Source organism: Pithys albifrons, chromosome 9 (genome assembly GCF_047495875.1).
Source record: "Pithys albifrons albifrons isolate INPA30051 chromosome 9, PitAlb_v1, whole genome shotgun sequence".
Taxonomy (NCBI): Eukaryota; Metazoa; Chordata; class Aves; order Passeriformes; family Thamnophilidae; genus Pithys; species Pithys albifrons.
This window is the reverse complement of record NC_092466.1, coordinates 13,019,248-13,034,564: the sequence shown is the minus strand read 5'-3', so window position 1 is coordinate 13,034,564 and position 15,317 is coordinate 13,019,248. Positions and strand designations below refer to the sequence as shown.

General features: G+C 37.9%; 1 protein-coding gene across 1 annotated transcript in view; it reads left to right on the top strand.

Annotated features, from left to right (window-relative positions):
- Nucleotides 1–15,317, top strand: part of CFAP58 (cilia and flagella associated protein 58) — a 57,087-nt gene that overhangs the window by 16,947 nt on the left and 24,823 nt on the right. Inside the window, exons 9-14 of the mRNA XM_071563812.1 lie at nucleotides 679–870; nucleotides 5,128–5,289; nucleotides 8,111–8,257; nucleotides 11,728–11,868; nucleotides 12,222–12,445; nucleotides 14,478–14,589. Of these exons, the coding sequence (XP_071419913.1) occupies nucleotides 679–870; nucleotides 5,128–5,289; nucleotides 8,111–8,257; nucleotides 11,728–11,868; nucleotides 12,222–12,445; nucleotides 14,478–14,589 (978 nt within the window). The remainder of the gene's footprint in view (nucleotides 1–678; nucleotides 871–5,127; nucleotides 5,290–8,110; nucleotides 8,258–11,727; nucleotides 11,869–12,221; nucleotides 12,446–14,477; nucleotides 14,590–15,317) is intronic.

Here is a 15,317-nt window from a genome sequence, read left to right as displayed (position 1 = left end):
CCCAAGGTTTTGTACTGCAGAGTTGCATCTCATGTTTATGGGCATTTCTGAAGTGTAATCTACCAAATTAAATGCCAAATCATGATGTATTTTGTGTAGGTTCATTGTCCTGTGTCTTGATTCTAGCAGAGACTCAGATTTGGCAGGTAATGAATACTTGTTTTGTACAGGGAAAGAAATTTTGAAGTGGGACAAGAAGCCTGATTTTGGAAAGATGATACTTCGGTGTTTTCTATTTAATCCTTATGCACAACTTTAAGCTAAGCTTGGTTCGTTTTGAGCTTGAACTTTCTATTTAGGACATGAGAAGGAAGAGTATTTGGCTTTATTATTAATTTTACTGGCTATTGGCATGCTTTACAATCAAAATGCCTTAAAACTGGTAAGGTTTTTCCAGTCATTAGTAATATCCACTTGTAAACAATCCTAACAATTTTTTTTTTGTAACACAAATGGTAGTGTTTTAACTGCAAATCAGAAAAAGCTCTATTTAGCAGCTGTGCTAGAGATTTTGTTTTTTAAATCAGATTTGAGGCTCAAGTATATCAACTGAACAAATTAGATGAGGGATATAACATTGGAAAGTCCATAATCCACTTTGACAATGGCAGGGTTTTGTCATGGTGGTGGCAGTACTGCTTTTTCAGCTCTAGAGTCATTATTTTTTGTTCCCTGTAGAACTTGATCAAGGCTACGAATGCCACTCAAAAGCAGATAAATTTGGTGAAGCTCCATGAACAGTCAAAACAGAACTTGGAAGCAGAAATCCAAAATTATAAGGTTGAAGCTCAGAAACAAAGGAAGATCATTTACCAACTGGAGAAGGAGAGAGATGGTTTCATCAGTGAAACCAGTGAGCTTAAAGAGAAGGTAAGAACAGCTATTTGTGCAACTGGTTCTTTCCTGTCCTGCTCTCAGAAATGTAGAGATGGTATATCAATTTTCTAACATACCAGTGGGAGAAAGCTTGGATGGGTGGTTTTCATACTTTGCAAAGATTTCTTCCTGTCAGTGCATGTTGCCTGCTACTGTTTCAGGTCTCTCTAGGAGAACCTTATCAATGGGTGTGTCGAAGACTTGGAGTACACACATGTATTGCTCTTATTCAGTCAGTGATTGACTTGGAAATGAAACTAGGGCTGGAGTTCAAGTCAAGGCCTCTGACTTCTTACACCTGAGTCCCACAACTGAAACTCTCATAGGCAGTTTAAAACTACTCTTTGACTGTCCTGTCTTTTCTGCAAAGGACCCTATCTTGCATACTACCAGTGTCCTAAAATTGAGGCCAGTGAGAGCTAACAATGCTTGACATCTTTGTAAGAAACTTAGCATTTTGGAGGATTACTCCAAGTATGTGAAAACATCTCAACATGTTCAAACTAGTCTGCAAAATAGAAGTTTTTCAGGAGCACCTGCAGAGAAACACTGCATAAAGTTTGTATTGCCTGCTACCCATTATTATGTATAACTTTATTCCTGATGGAATAAACTCAGGAACATGATTTTGACTTGTTTCATTAATTGCTGACTATTGCATTGAAGAGCCTTCCAAGAAGCTCATTGATTTACTAGGATTAGCTTTCAAGCGGCTTCAACTCACAAGTTATTTGCTATCTTTTCACTTTAAAATTATCCTTTCCAACTTCAGGTGACTAGGGGCTTTTAAATCATTTTGAATGGTATATGCTTCATTGCCTGGAATACCTCATCGTTTCCTTGGAAATAATATTCCATGAAAGTGAGATTTGTCTTTGTTGCAAAGTCATATTTTGTATCTTTCCCTCATAGTGCATTTCTAACATTATAGATATGAGTTAAGAACATTGTAAACTTGGGCCAGAGAGTAATTCATAACACTCAGAGCTACAAGACTCTTTCTTTTAATTCTGGGTAGGGATGTCCACAATATTTTGAAGGTGAAAATGAAAAATGTTTGCTTATTTACTTTTTCTTTTTTTCCCCCCTGCCACTTTGGGTGCAAATTTCCTGTCACTTCTTATAAGGCAGAGGATCAGTGAATGGCTTATGGCACTTGATCTGTTTGTATAATGATGCCTGCATCATGACTGCAAGTTTCCAAAGGACTTGCACACTTCTTTGGCTCACTAAAGGGACAATTCCTGACTCAGCTTACAGGTGAAGAGCAGCAAGAGCAGTTTTGAGCACAGAACTATGTGAGACAATAGTCTTGTCCTTCAAGTCAAAATACAGGGTAGAATGAGGACATAGGATCAGGATTATTGTATCAGCAGGTAGTATTTAGGTTTGCTGTTTAAACTGTGTGGACTTGAGAAAGTGTGGCAAAACTATGAGAGTCATTTCACAGCTGGTGGAGAATGAGCTACTGATGGGCAGTAACTATGTGGCCGGTCAATGCCCTTTCACCACCTCTTACCACCAAGCTGGCTTTGGAGGAGCTTGCTGAACACCTTCAGAATAGTGCAAGTGCTGGTAAAGAGCCAAACTCATCTAAGTCCAAAGATTTAGCCATGCTGGCTCTGAAAGCTGTCTAGTTATTTATAGCAGGACAGAATCTACAGAGCTGCAGAATTCCTCTTTCAGAATCATTGTTTACTAGAAACTGATGAACAGAGTCAGTGAAGTTATATCCACAACAGTGAAATATTTTAGGAGTGAGAATTCATGCATGACTTCCTCTTCTAACTATTGCCTTGGCTGACTGCTCATTTGTACCAATTGTAAGTCAGAGTCACTTGTTGAATAGTCTTAGATCAGCCAGCACAAGTGAGAAAAAAAATCTGCTCTTTTCTATTTGTTGTGTAGCCTGTATTACTGAGGTACAACTGTTAGTAGAATATTTCCTTTTTTGAATTGAAATTCTTAAATTATTAATTCTTAGTTTCTGTGTGGAAGGTTTAAGCTGCTTAAAAGGAGGCAGTGAAGTATCTTTCAGTCTCACCTGAAGTGGTCCCTGACTGTGTCTTCTGAGGGGTTACAAAACCAGTCTCTAATTAGTTTGTTTTTCCAAATAAAGCCTTTTAAAATTTTAAGCTTACAGTCAACAACATATCCAGGAAAATGAAAAAATAAAGCATTTTATTTTTTAAAGTCACATAATCCTTTGGAAAATGTAATGTTCAGTAAGCATATCATTAAGGCCATGGCAGCACTTCTGGGAGGAAGGGCAAGCAAATAAGGGCAGCACCATTGCTGAGATACTGAGTAGGTTCATTGAACCAAACAGGTAAGCAGCAGTAGATGATAGTTAAGAGTACAGATAAAAAAGCTCTGGGGATACAGAAGAAAACCATGAATACCTAATACCTTCTGCTTAGTTTTGTGCCCTCCTAGCCAAATCTGAGAGGTGTAGTGTGCTATCCACTAAATAGGAATTGAGGATGCTCAGCCTCCCACAGGACTGTGTTGTGAAACACTGCATATATCTTTTCTGTATTTATAAGAAAGAATTATTTGGGTTTAATCATTCCTGAATAAGCAGAGTCAGCATCCAGCCTGTGAGCACAACTCAGAAAACTTTGTCCACAGTCTCACTGCACTTATCTTGTATCAAAACTAAGTAAACCACTTACAAATGCAGTGACCTACTTTCAAATCTTGCTCCAGCCTATGATCACCATAGTGCAGATAGAAAACATGCCTTATTGATTTCTTCTCCATGCTATTACTGTTGGCAGGTTGTTTTAACAGAAAAGGTAAAGGCAGGCTTAGGTTATAAACTAGAACTGTGTTTTTGTATTGCATTGTAAGCAGTTCCTGGGATCATCTGAAGTCAGCTACAGTGTGATGGAATTGTATTCCTGCTGCTGTAATAAAACTCTGTATTTAGCTGTCCCCTGTCTTCAAAGTTGGTTGGAGGTATATGGTAAAATGTTTAATTATTTAAACTTCTGCCCCATAGTTAGGCCTCACAAGGCTTTACTGCTAAGCAAGGGACAAGACTGTTGACTGCAAACTTTGCAGCTATTGACTATTTGATGTAAACATTTTTTTTTCTTCTCCTCTGACATATAAACCTGAGTCTTAGCCCTAACTGCTGCCTTCAAAAAGGAGTCAGGAGAACTGGATATGAACTGCAGCAGGAAATGGACTTCTCTCCCAGATTTTGTCTGTGCTATTCCTCAGCTTTTTCTGTAATGCTTGATCTTTCCCCTAGCTTTAAGGATGCCATTGCTTTCTCCTCCTGGGTAGTGAACCTGATAAATTGTGTTCTTTATGTGTGTACTCCTTAGTTTTCTTTTTATTTCCTTTAATCTTAATCTTACTTCTTTGTTATGCTGAATTCTGTATGAATCTGCTTGTTCGAGCTCCTCAGTTTTCAGCTTTGTACAGCAGGAGAAAGTTTCTTATGTTTTAAAAATATAATTTAGAAGCCTGTCATAATGATTAGCAACTGTTTGTATTTTTGTCCCTCTGATATAGTAATTACTATGTACTGTTAGGGTGGTAACAGTTTAATAAAGGTGACTATAAAATTTAGTATTTTTGCGTATTGATAGTGCATGTGATCATCTTCTTTCTATAGGCTACAGTACTTAATTCTCTTTAGGTAATCTTCATGAAATTATTTCTAATCTGTCATGGAAACAACTAATGGTGATTGCCTACTTATTTAGACCAAGTGTAAGTTACATTAATTACGGTAATTATATATCAACTGTTTGTGATCATGTGTTCATTAAAAAATGTTGGGTTGTTAGGATATGGGCTTCTTGGAATAACATAGGTGTGTTTATTCATCTCATCATACAGCTGACATCCAAACCAACATAATCTACAAAATCTATGTTTGCATTATAAATACGCTAAGTCTATTCTTGATGGAAACCATTTATGTTTATTTTATTGAACCTGCTCAGTGGCAACATTTTCTTTCAGTAGCTTGTTTTTAAATTAAATATCTGCACCTCTGTAAGTTTTAGTCTTGAACAAAACCTAGGTATTGGGTTAAAATAGGATGTTGTCCCACATAAGCAATCTAAAACGGTGAAACTTGTATTTGGACTGAAGTAATTTTTAGCTGTAGCTGAAACTGCTTATCACAGGGATTTGAACTTGTCATCTTAGAAGAAAATCACAAACTTTGCCCCATCCCTCTAATGTTGTGATGATGGTTTAATCATGTTCATTTGTTTCTTTCTGCTCCAGGTCCTCCATCACATGAAAGATCTTGAAGTACATCAAATACAGATCTGTGACTATGAGAGGGAAATACAAGTGCAAGTGATTAAATTAAAACAGCAACAAAACCTTTGTGAAACTCTGAGAACAGAGAGGAGTCTGTACAGTAAAAATCTGATCGAAGCTAAGGTAGAAGGATACAATTTTCCTTGTGTTTCTCTCTCTGCTTGTTGGGGTTTTTTTCTTATCTAATTCTAATTTTTTAGAAGGAAAGCTTGGTGGATCAATGGCAAAAGTGGTTTCTTCATCCCTATGGATTTTGGGGAAATGAATATTTTAGGGCCCTGAAATTTTATCTGCACTGTGTTTGGACTGGAAATAGGAGTCCACAGTCATCATGTGGCAATGCCCTACTTCAAATCATGCGTAAAGTCATGATACACTGGAGCTATGGAATCATAAAGCCATCCTGGCTCCACTCTGCTCTATCCCTTTAGGAGCTGTATGCATGCATGTGAAATAGACTACAAGGGGAATAAGATTTCCTCCTGAACCCTGAATGTGTATGCACATTACTGTGAATAGCGATTCAGAAAGCAGAGGGAACACTGTCCCAGCAGAAGTGGAATTTTCTAACAAGAACCAAATGCTTCCACCTTGTGTTTTCCTCTCAGAGACTGTCATTTTCCTCAGGAAGTGATTCTCTCCATTCATATCAACTCCTCAGGGATTTAACTAACAATATTAGAAGAAGAGAGCAGACCACCTAAGGATATTCTGTTATTCTGATGTAAAGATCTAAAATACTACACAAATCGTATTGTAATTGGCCGAGCTTTGGACCTTGGATAGCTGTGATTTACAGCCCTGGGTTATTTCCAAATAAGGATTTATGACATAAACATATATAGCAAATTAAAATTATACTTGGGTTTGAATAGGTAGGTGTTTTGCTTGAAAAGCAGGTGGGAACAAACTGTGTGATGAATTTTATGAGAAATGAACCATTTTGACATTTATGTGGGGCAGTTTATTTGACCTTAGTCAGCCTCAATTCAGTGGATGCAGTGTTGGGGTTCTTGCTGCTCCCAAGCAATCGCTCAGAGGAAATAGGTTTGCAAAATTGCAATGCTGATTTAAAAAAAAAATTAAATTCTTTTTATTTTAAAACACACAACATAAATTTGCTTACTTATAAAGAATGGGCATCTATGTGCTGAGTGAAAAAATGGAGCAGGGTTTTGAATGTTATATGGTAGTATACACTATGCTGTGCACAGTTCCAGTTGTTAGAGGCCAGTGTTTAGACTTTAATAGCTTACTTGGCATACTTTTTTAGCAAGTCCTGTGTGAGAAGGCTGAGCCCAAAAAATCTTTTGGCCAAGGCAGTATTATGTGTAGCAATGAGAAAAATAGCCATTCAATGTTCAGTAACAGGTCAGCCAGTCATGAAAAAAAAAAAAGAGAGTTGTTTTAAACATTATGGTGAATTCTTTTTCCTTTTGGGAAGTAAAACAAATTTGCCCAAGCTTGTTCAGATAAAGGAGGATGTAAGTATTTTTGAATTGCTTAATGTGAAATGATCCCCTTATGCCCACCTTGCTAGTGGTCTCCAGAGTACCATAATATTCAACTTAGTAAAATCTCTTGGAAAAGACATGCTGGCAGGCTGCTAATATGAGATAAATACCCAGTGTTTTCATCCTTGGGGTTTCCTTGGTGTTACAAGTTCATTTGTTTAAGCAAGTTGACTAGGAGACCAGTTTGCAAAATGGTGTGCTCTCACTGTTCTTCATTAAGTAAAGAATTAGTGTGTTTGGGTATATGTCTGGGTGCTGTATGTTAAATCTCTGTCATCTTTTACAAAAGTAAAGAGATTTATAGGCTATGTAGCAAAGACAGCTTTTAATAAGACTTTTGCCTTCACAAGAGTATCTGAACAGGCAAACAGTTGGGCCTAATACCACTGATCAGTACTTTCTCTGGACTGTTTGTGTGAAGATTCCTATGACTAAGGATCTCGCTTAGCTCTGTTAAACACTTCATGCAAGAAAACGTCTCTCATTTGTCAAGTAAATCCACACCTGTGGTGGACAGTGCTGAACGAGCCTTGAGCTACCCTGATTTTGTGTTGTAGGAGGACATATTTACATGGAAGATTATCATGTCTTTGCTGTGAGGTGGTAGCTTTTGGCAGAGGAATAATAGATTCTAAAGCTACTTTCATTAGATCCAGAAGAGCGTGTCTGTCTAAGCATTGAATTTGTTAACTTCCATTTCATGTCATAACATGTGACATCCCTATGATGGGCTGAAATGGTTAATTTTCTACAGACAGTCACCTTTGTGTTATGAGAAGTACTCCTAGTGATCTGACCTCTCTTCACTGCTACCAGTCTTTATGCTCTGTGTTTTGAGCTTAAAATGTATGCTAAATATTCTCATACCAGGGACTCCTCAAACTCTGAGAACTCTTTTTCCCCTTGCACCTTTGTGCTAGCTAGACCATGAGCAAAATGGAGATCAGCATTTTCAATTCTCCCTTGCAGCCATATAGGTATTGCAGTTATGGGTATGTTCATTTACACAAAACCAGCTTCTTTCCAAAGATTTGTGCCCAACTACATACAACCTTATTGAAAAACACCTTACTGGAAGCATGAAAACAGGTGGATATGATGGAATTGTAATAATTCAAATTGACTGCTAGTTCTTATAGTGTGTCCCTCACTTTAAATGGCTTATTAAACCCATAACTGATGGTCATTTTTATCAGTGTATCTTTTAAAGGCTTTTTTATTGCAGTGTCATGCTGGCATAAACAAAAAAATTGTGATTTAATGAAATTTTTTGGTCTGTTGAATTAAAAGGCTGTGTCTGGTAGTATGTACAATAGATCTCCTCTCATGCACTGTGGCTATGTTTTCCAACATCTAAATAGCCTGAACTCCTCATCACAAGTAACCTCTTTTTTTTAACCCTCTTGGTGATCACACTTTCTATTTATTAGGATGAGATAGCAGATTTGAAGATAAAGCTGAAAACTTCAACACGTCAGGTGGATCAGCTGAAAGAGGAGCTCAAAGACAAAGACACAGCCCTTGAGAAAGCACATCTAGATCATCAGAAATCAGAGGAGGAGAAGGAATCATTGAAAGTAAGCCCCTTTACACCTCCCTGCAAAGGAGGGTTGCCATGATTTCACAGACTGCATTATTGTTCTGGTCTCTCATAGTTGTTTTGCTGTATTTTAATAAACTATTCTGTAATTGAAGCACAGGGTCTCGGTACACTTTAGTGATAGTAGTTGCACAACTCTTTTGTGTATCTGACAAATTTTCTTTGCCTATAATTATCAGAAAGTCCTGAATTGTCCATTGGAATCTTAAAATCTCTTGGTGACTGAACATTTTTTACTAAAAAGTTCCATTTTGCTTGCAGAAAAGTGGGTTCTGGGGATAACTTGATTCTAGCAAACTTTTTAATACAGACTCTTATAATTCAACTTTTTCTTTTTAAAAACTTCTCACTGCTGTTTTTAAGTGCAAATCCCATTACATTACACTTCACAATGTTGTATTTCTATCTAACTAACAAGCATTAGTCTTCTGGGATTTAGGCTCTGCCTTTTAGTAGGTCCCTCTGCACAGAAAGTTATTTCAATATTGTGGTACAAAGCAGGAAGAATCTGTCATAAATCAAAGAAAATCTGAGATTGAAGCTCTGGTTCTTCTCAGTGCTGGTTGCAGCCCATCCTTAGATAAGCTATTAGGTTTGTGGACATATCTCAACCCAATTTGCTGTGCTCTGGAAAGATTTAAGGAGTTAGTGTCCACAGAAGCTTATTTTTAATCTTCACTAAGCACTAGAGAAAAAAAAACAATACCCGGAAAAAAAAAACACCCCCGAAAAACCTGAAAGTTCTCTGTCACTTTTCACAATGTTTTCTTTTGTCAGTTTATTGCTTTGCTGCAATGACTCCTTGAATTTTCAGCCCCTCTCGGCACATTACAGTTATGACAAGATGTCAATAGGGCTTTGGAAAAAGGCGATGAATTTGTGTTCTTGTACCTGATCTGTCTCAGAGTTCTATCAGCGATAAAGAAGTCAAACAGCATCTCATTTTCCTGTGTGCAGCTTTCTGCCTTAACTAGTCCCCAATTCTGTCTCATCACCTCGGAACTGTCTGGCATTTATTTGACAAATATATGATTGCTACACAGTTTACACTCTCAATTGCTCACTGGCAAGTTTGTCCATACACTGCCATGACATTGCTGACTGGCTGCTGGGCACTGTGGTCTTCTACCTGAGTGTCACTGCTGAATAATAAAGCAGAAGAGAATTCAGAGGGAGCTGATTGTCACAGGCACAAAAGAACACAATTATTTGTGTTGCCAGCTGGCCTCAATTTGTCCTGTTTGTGCTGATGTGATGGAATTAAGCAAGCTGTTCCTGGGAAATAAAGTCAAAGAATGTGCTAAATCACTGGGGACTAGGATTCATAGGAATGAGATTATACAGACAATGGATTTATGTTTGTCTCAGATGGCATAAAGGTCTTAGACATGTGTAATCACAGTAACTGAAACAGAGAATACCTGATCCAAGCTCCATTAAAGCCAGTACAAAGCCATCGTTTGGCTTCACTGGCCTTCATACAGGCATGCAGATTAGGGTGGTTTGACAAAGCATCCGAATGTTGAAAACAGTCTATCTAAGGCCCTTCAGATTTGAACTGCTGGCATGTCAAGTGCTTTGTATATTTTTTAGATGTTTATGTGTATTTTTGTTGTTGTTAGCATTTTCTAGAAATATGGATATAAAACCTCTGACCTCTTATTTCAGCATTCTGTGGTCAGTCCCAGTTATAACTTTTGTAAAACTCATATTTTCCTTTCACCTCTGATACCAATAGAAAATCTCTTCACTTACAGTAATATTTCAGAATCTAAACAAGAGTTTAGTTTGAATTTAATTTGAGATATTGGTATAGGTCGCTTATACCTTATTTTTTCTTGTTGGCTGTTCTTCAGTTCTTACTAATTCTCTGAACTGACTTCAAGTGAGCTGTGCTGATTTATGGCAGTTTCAGACCTGACCATTTTTCTGCTTGCACAGTGACTGTGTTTATTCATTTCCTCTTCTCTTACCTAATGTACACAGACCCTTGTAATGGAGTTTTCGGCATATTTAATCTAACAGAAAGTCCTGTTAGCTTGTTGGGCCTTTGTGTGGCTTAAACTATTTATGTTCTTTACTATACAAGGCAGTTTGGATTTATTCTAACTTAGTGCATTTTAGTGCATTCCAGGAGGAGATTTGTTTATATGAATGTTTACTGCCAACATCTAATGCCACTTCTTGTTTACAAATCATATTTCTCTGACATAAGAAGACCATAGAATTTTGATATATTAAAAAACATGCTATCCAGCAATACCAAACGCATGAGCAGTTTTACATTTGTAGACAGCTTTTGCACAGTGTTGATTGCATTTCAGTGTGAAGTGGCTTGCATTTTCATTCAGCTGATGAATTCTGATGAATATCTAACACTGACTAAGAGAGATACGTCTCGCACATATGGGAAAATGAGAATTTTATTAAAGAAAATAAGAATGGGACAAGCTATTTTATTATGATGATGGAACTGTTTCTGTCTTAAATTGATGTTTTTGCAGGTGCAGCCTTTATCACAGCCTCATTTTTCTAGCATTGGATGGTGCTTGTTCCCAAAAGGCAGCTTGAACATCATCTTTTATAAGGGCCAGAGCTGTGGCAAAATCTTTGAGTCAAGGCTTGAAAGTTTTCATATCTATGAAAAAGGACTGTGGTCAGCTAGTTCCACCTTGGCTCTAATTGCATAGCAATGATAGAAACTTCTGATAATCCAAGAAGATCTTATTAGTTTTTATCTGAATACATGCCTTGAATTATAATTTTGTGACAGTGAGATGGAATGATTGGGCACATTCTGGTGTTGTTTTTTTAGTGCTGTGCAGTCACTGTAGCAGTGCATTGCTGCTCCTTCACTCAGGGACAGCCCTTTTCCCAGTCTTCCTCATCTCCACATCCACTAAGCAAAGTGCTGTAGCTCTTTAATCTTGCTGTTCTCTGTCTGGTTACCATCTACTCCAAATCTGTTATTCCAGTCCGAAGCCTTTCCTGAGCTGACACTGATTTGTAGCATACGGCATAGATTGTTGCCCTTTTCAGCAAGGTGAACTATCCTTTCTCACATCCCTGTCTGACTTTAAACTTAGAATAAAAACTCCTGAAAAGCTTTCCAAATATGACCTGTATATATTTTTTTATATTTAATAAATGAGGCATCCCTGAATTACAGCTTGAACCATTGTCATAGATAAAAATTCTGTCAAGATTTCTATTCTGTGTAGAAATCTATAACACAATGGTATTAAAATAGCGTTTACAATATTTCTTTATGCGTCTTCATGCTTGCTTGTTTTGGTGATTTGTTCTCAAAAACTAACAAAGTATGTACCTCTCAGGAAGGTAAAAGATGTATGAAATATTTAAAAAAATTCTAACGCTTAATTGTAGGTTTATGTAATGCAAAGTTATTACTAAGCACAGTTCACCTACAGTCTTTCTCTCCATCAGTCTGAAGTGCTTAAGATGACAAAACAGGCTCTGGAAACTAAAATGTTTATAGAAAATCAGGAGGCAGAAGAGAAAAAACTCCTAAAAATAATTGCTGAAGCTGATGCAGAGAGGCTGAAGCAGAAGAAGGAATTTGACAAGGTAGGAATCTCTAATCTGAGTTTTCAAAGACCCTGCATTTTGTTCCCTCATTTGTCCAATGTATTTTTAGATGAAGGTCCTTACCTACTGTGCATGGGGTACTACTAAAGCTGTATAGTGCCATTAACACCAAAACATTAAGGTAGTGAAGTGAATGAACTACATAATTCATACTATTCAGGTGACTGAACTGGTAAAGGAGATACTATTAAGCTCTTGCCATATTTATTTCATTAATAACAGTGAAACTTCTTAGTACACATGATTTTGACTGATACAAATATAGTCTTGATACTTTGGGGATGGTGAGAAGGAGCTGTGACTGAGTTCATTGCCTTGTCCTGTGCCTCCAGGTGCTCGGTGAAAGACATGCCCTGGCGACGCAGCTTATTCGTCGCAACGATGAAGTGGCTCTGCTTTATGAAAAGATAAAAATCCAGCAGGCCATCTTGAACAGGGGGGAGAGCGAGTACCGACAGAGGATGGAGGACATCCGAATTCTCAAGCTGGAGATCAAAAAACTGCGGCGTGAGAAGGGAATACTTGGCAAGAGTGCGGCTGATGTGGAGGAGCTCAGGTAGAAAACTTGACTGAATGCATTGCCATAGTGACTGCAGCCATGATTTTATGTTTGAGACAGAAAACATTTATGTATGGTAAAGATTTATATCAACAAGCATTATACCATGGAGAAGGGGGTTGTTTGGCTTGGCCTTAAACACAACTGGATTAAATTCATAAAACAATGTATCAGCAATTAATAACATTAAAATATAGGAAGGAAGAAAGAAGACATCTTAGCCAAAGTTGAAATAGTTTCCATATTTCCCTTTGTACTGTGAGTTACTGCCTACAGAACAAACCTAACAGACAGCAGCTCAAAAGGTGTTCATAGTTCAGTGAGTGAGCTGCTTAGTGGTACAGTGGTACAAGGCTCAGGTTAGTGGAACTCCTTTTCTGTCAAGCAATCCACAGAGTATCAGGAACACTCGACATATTTATGACAAACCCCTGCACATTTTCAGAGCCCTTTCATTCCAGATTTATGTGCAGACATGGTCTCTGAGAAAGATTTAGTTAAATTTTCATTGAAGGTTGTGTTTCTTTAAAACAGAAGTTTAATAGCCCAAGCCTGATTTATCTCCTCCTTCTCTGGCTTAATGCTTCATTACTTTTTTTAACCCTGCTCTATTAGAGGTGTATTCTTTCCTGATGTGAAACTATTGTCATTTTCTATAGAATCAGTCTTGGTTTATAAAGAGAGGCAGTTCTGTTTTTAGCAGATAACCATCGTACCAATTTTATGTAGCTACCACCATTTTGAGTGAGATCTTTACCTTATCAGTGTAATTCCATGGCTTTCAGCAGAACAAATTAACTCCAGTCCATGGTCAGTCCCATTGACTCTGGTGGAATTATGTGGGTTTGATTTGGTAAAACAGAAAAGAGAACTGGGCACACAACATTAGCAATTACAGTTTTCATCGACTGACTGCAGACAGGAATAGGATTTGAACTTGCTGCCCAAATGCATTCAGCCAAAAGTCTGTTACTGTATTGAAACTCAGTGATGGTATTGAAGTATTGTGTGATGCATGCCATGATGGGTGGATCAATTCTTGCTAACTGCAGCAGCAATCACATACTTTAACAAAGTCCAAAACCATCATGAAACCTGTCGAAAGAGTCTGTATATCACTTGTGTTGCTAATTAGCTTCTTGTTTTGCCAATTGGAGATGTGATTTCTTTTTCCTCTTCCATAACTTTGTCCAACCTCACAGTTGAAAAAAAGGCCTTTTTCTCTCCAGTGAGCTAAATGTAACTCTGAGCTCAGCAGGAAAAGATTCAGTGGTGGAATAGGCACCTTGTGATTCTCCACCTCATTTTGACCTTGGAGAACTTACAGGATCCAATCACTAAAGTGATCAGGGTCAGACCATTTCAAAAAGTGCCTTTTTTTCCCCCTGCTCCTGAGCCCCCTATCCCCCTATAAAAGCCTAGTGGTCAAAGAATTTTGGTAGCGCTCAATTAATTATGAATTCAGCAACAAGTCACCCCTGAAATTCCTTGAGGAGAGGTAATAAGAGTAAAAGAAATCAAACTTCAGTTCTCTAAGGAAAAGTGTCCATCTTACTTAGGTCCTAGAGTGAGTTTGATTTAATAGATTGTGTGAGCCATGTAGATTTTAAAACTTCTTTCAAACACAAACTGATAGATTCAGTACAGAGATAACTGGATATGACCCATAACTGATTTGTAGGTCGATGAGCTAACTATCCCTCTGACCTGAATGTAAATGTTAAGATGGGAACAATGAGATCCAGCAGGCTGTGGAGTAGCTTCCTCAAGAGTCCCTTTTCCAAGCCATACTTGATGAAGCAAGTAAAGAGGTCTAAGTGGTTCTACCTGTTTGTTGGTGTCAGTGTTGCCACTTTTTGCCACTACTGTATTGCTGTAATGGCCAAGTGACTCTTTGTGTTTTTCATGTAGTGCTTCCTGTGCACTGTAGTGCATGGGAGAATGATTTGTTAATGTTCATGTTAGTGCCTTGGTTGCACTGATATGGTTTCAGTGTGGGTTTTTCTTTTTGTTTTATACTGATCTTCAGATTTGAGTTTCATCACATGCAGAAAGAACTGTTAAAGGAACAGACTCGATGCAAAATTTTGGAAGAAGAACTGCAGAAGCCCTTGAAAGTTCACAGATGGAGAAAATTAGAGGTGATGTGTGAGCATTTCATATTCCCAAAGCCCCTATTATCAAATCAGTGACCCAGCACAAACTCCATTTCGTTTACTGTTACGCAAATCATGTGGAGGGGCAGACTGGAATTTCCATAGCGCCAGTGGAATGTTCAACTGCTGAATGGTTTCCTTGCACAATGCAATCAGTGTTATTTTTGTCACTTTCTCAATGAAAAATTGCAGAGGGATTTGTAAAGAGGTAGTCAAATGCTAAAGAGAATAAGAATACCTAAGGTGAATTTAGAAGGGGGTGATTCCTTAGCATGGATGATGAGAAAGAGGATGATAGGGAAAAGATACAATCCTACTCTCACCTGTTAGAGAGATGTATATGGGAAAAAAGCCAGAATTTGAAAGGGTCATGGAATAGGTAGACTGGAGAATGGACAGACATGAAGTCAGAAGGTAAATTACCTCTGTGAGAAAAGGAAGAGGCCTCCACATAAACAGTGGTGTGCTCCCAAACACAGTCATTCCAGGTAATGTGAGTTCAACTGTTCTACATAAACAGCTAATCTAAATTTTCACATGATTTGAACCTGTCAAGTGAAGGGGAAAAATAAAAAATCCATCAAGCATAGACCAAATATATGAACATCAGTCGGCATCACTGGATATTTTTGATGTAACTCAGAGCCATCTGAGATTCCTCTCTTGCATGGGCCTGTGATCTGATGCCAGCCTGGGTTGCTTAGCTGCTCTGA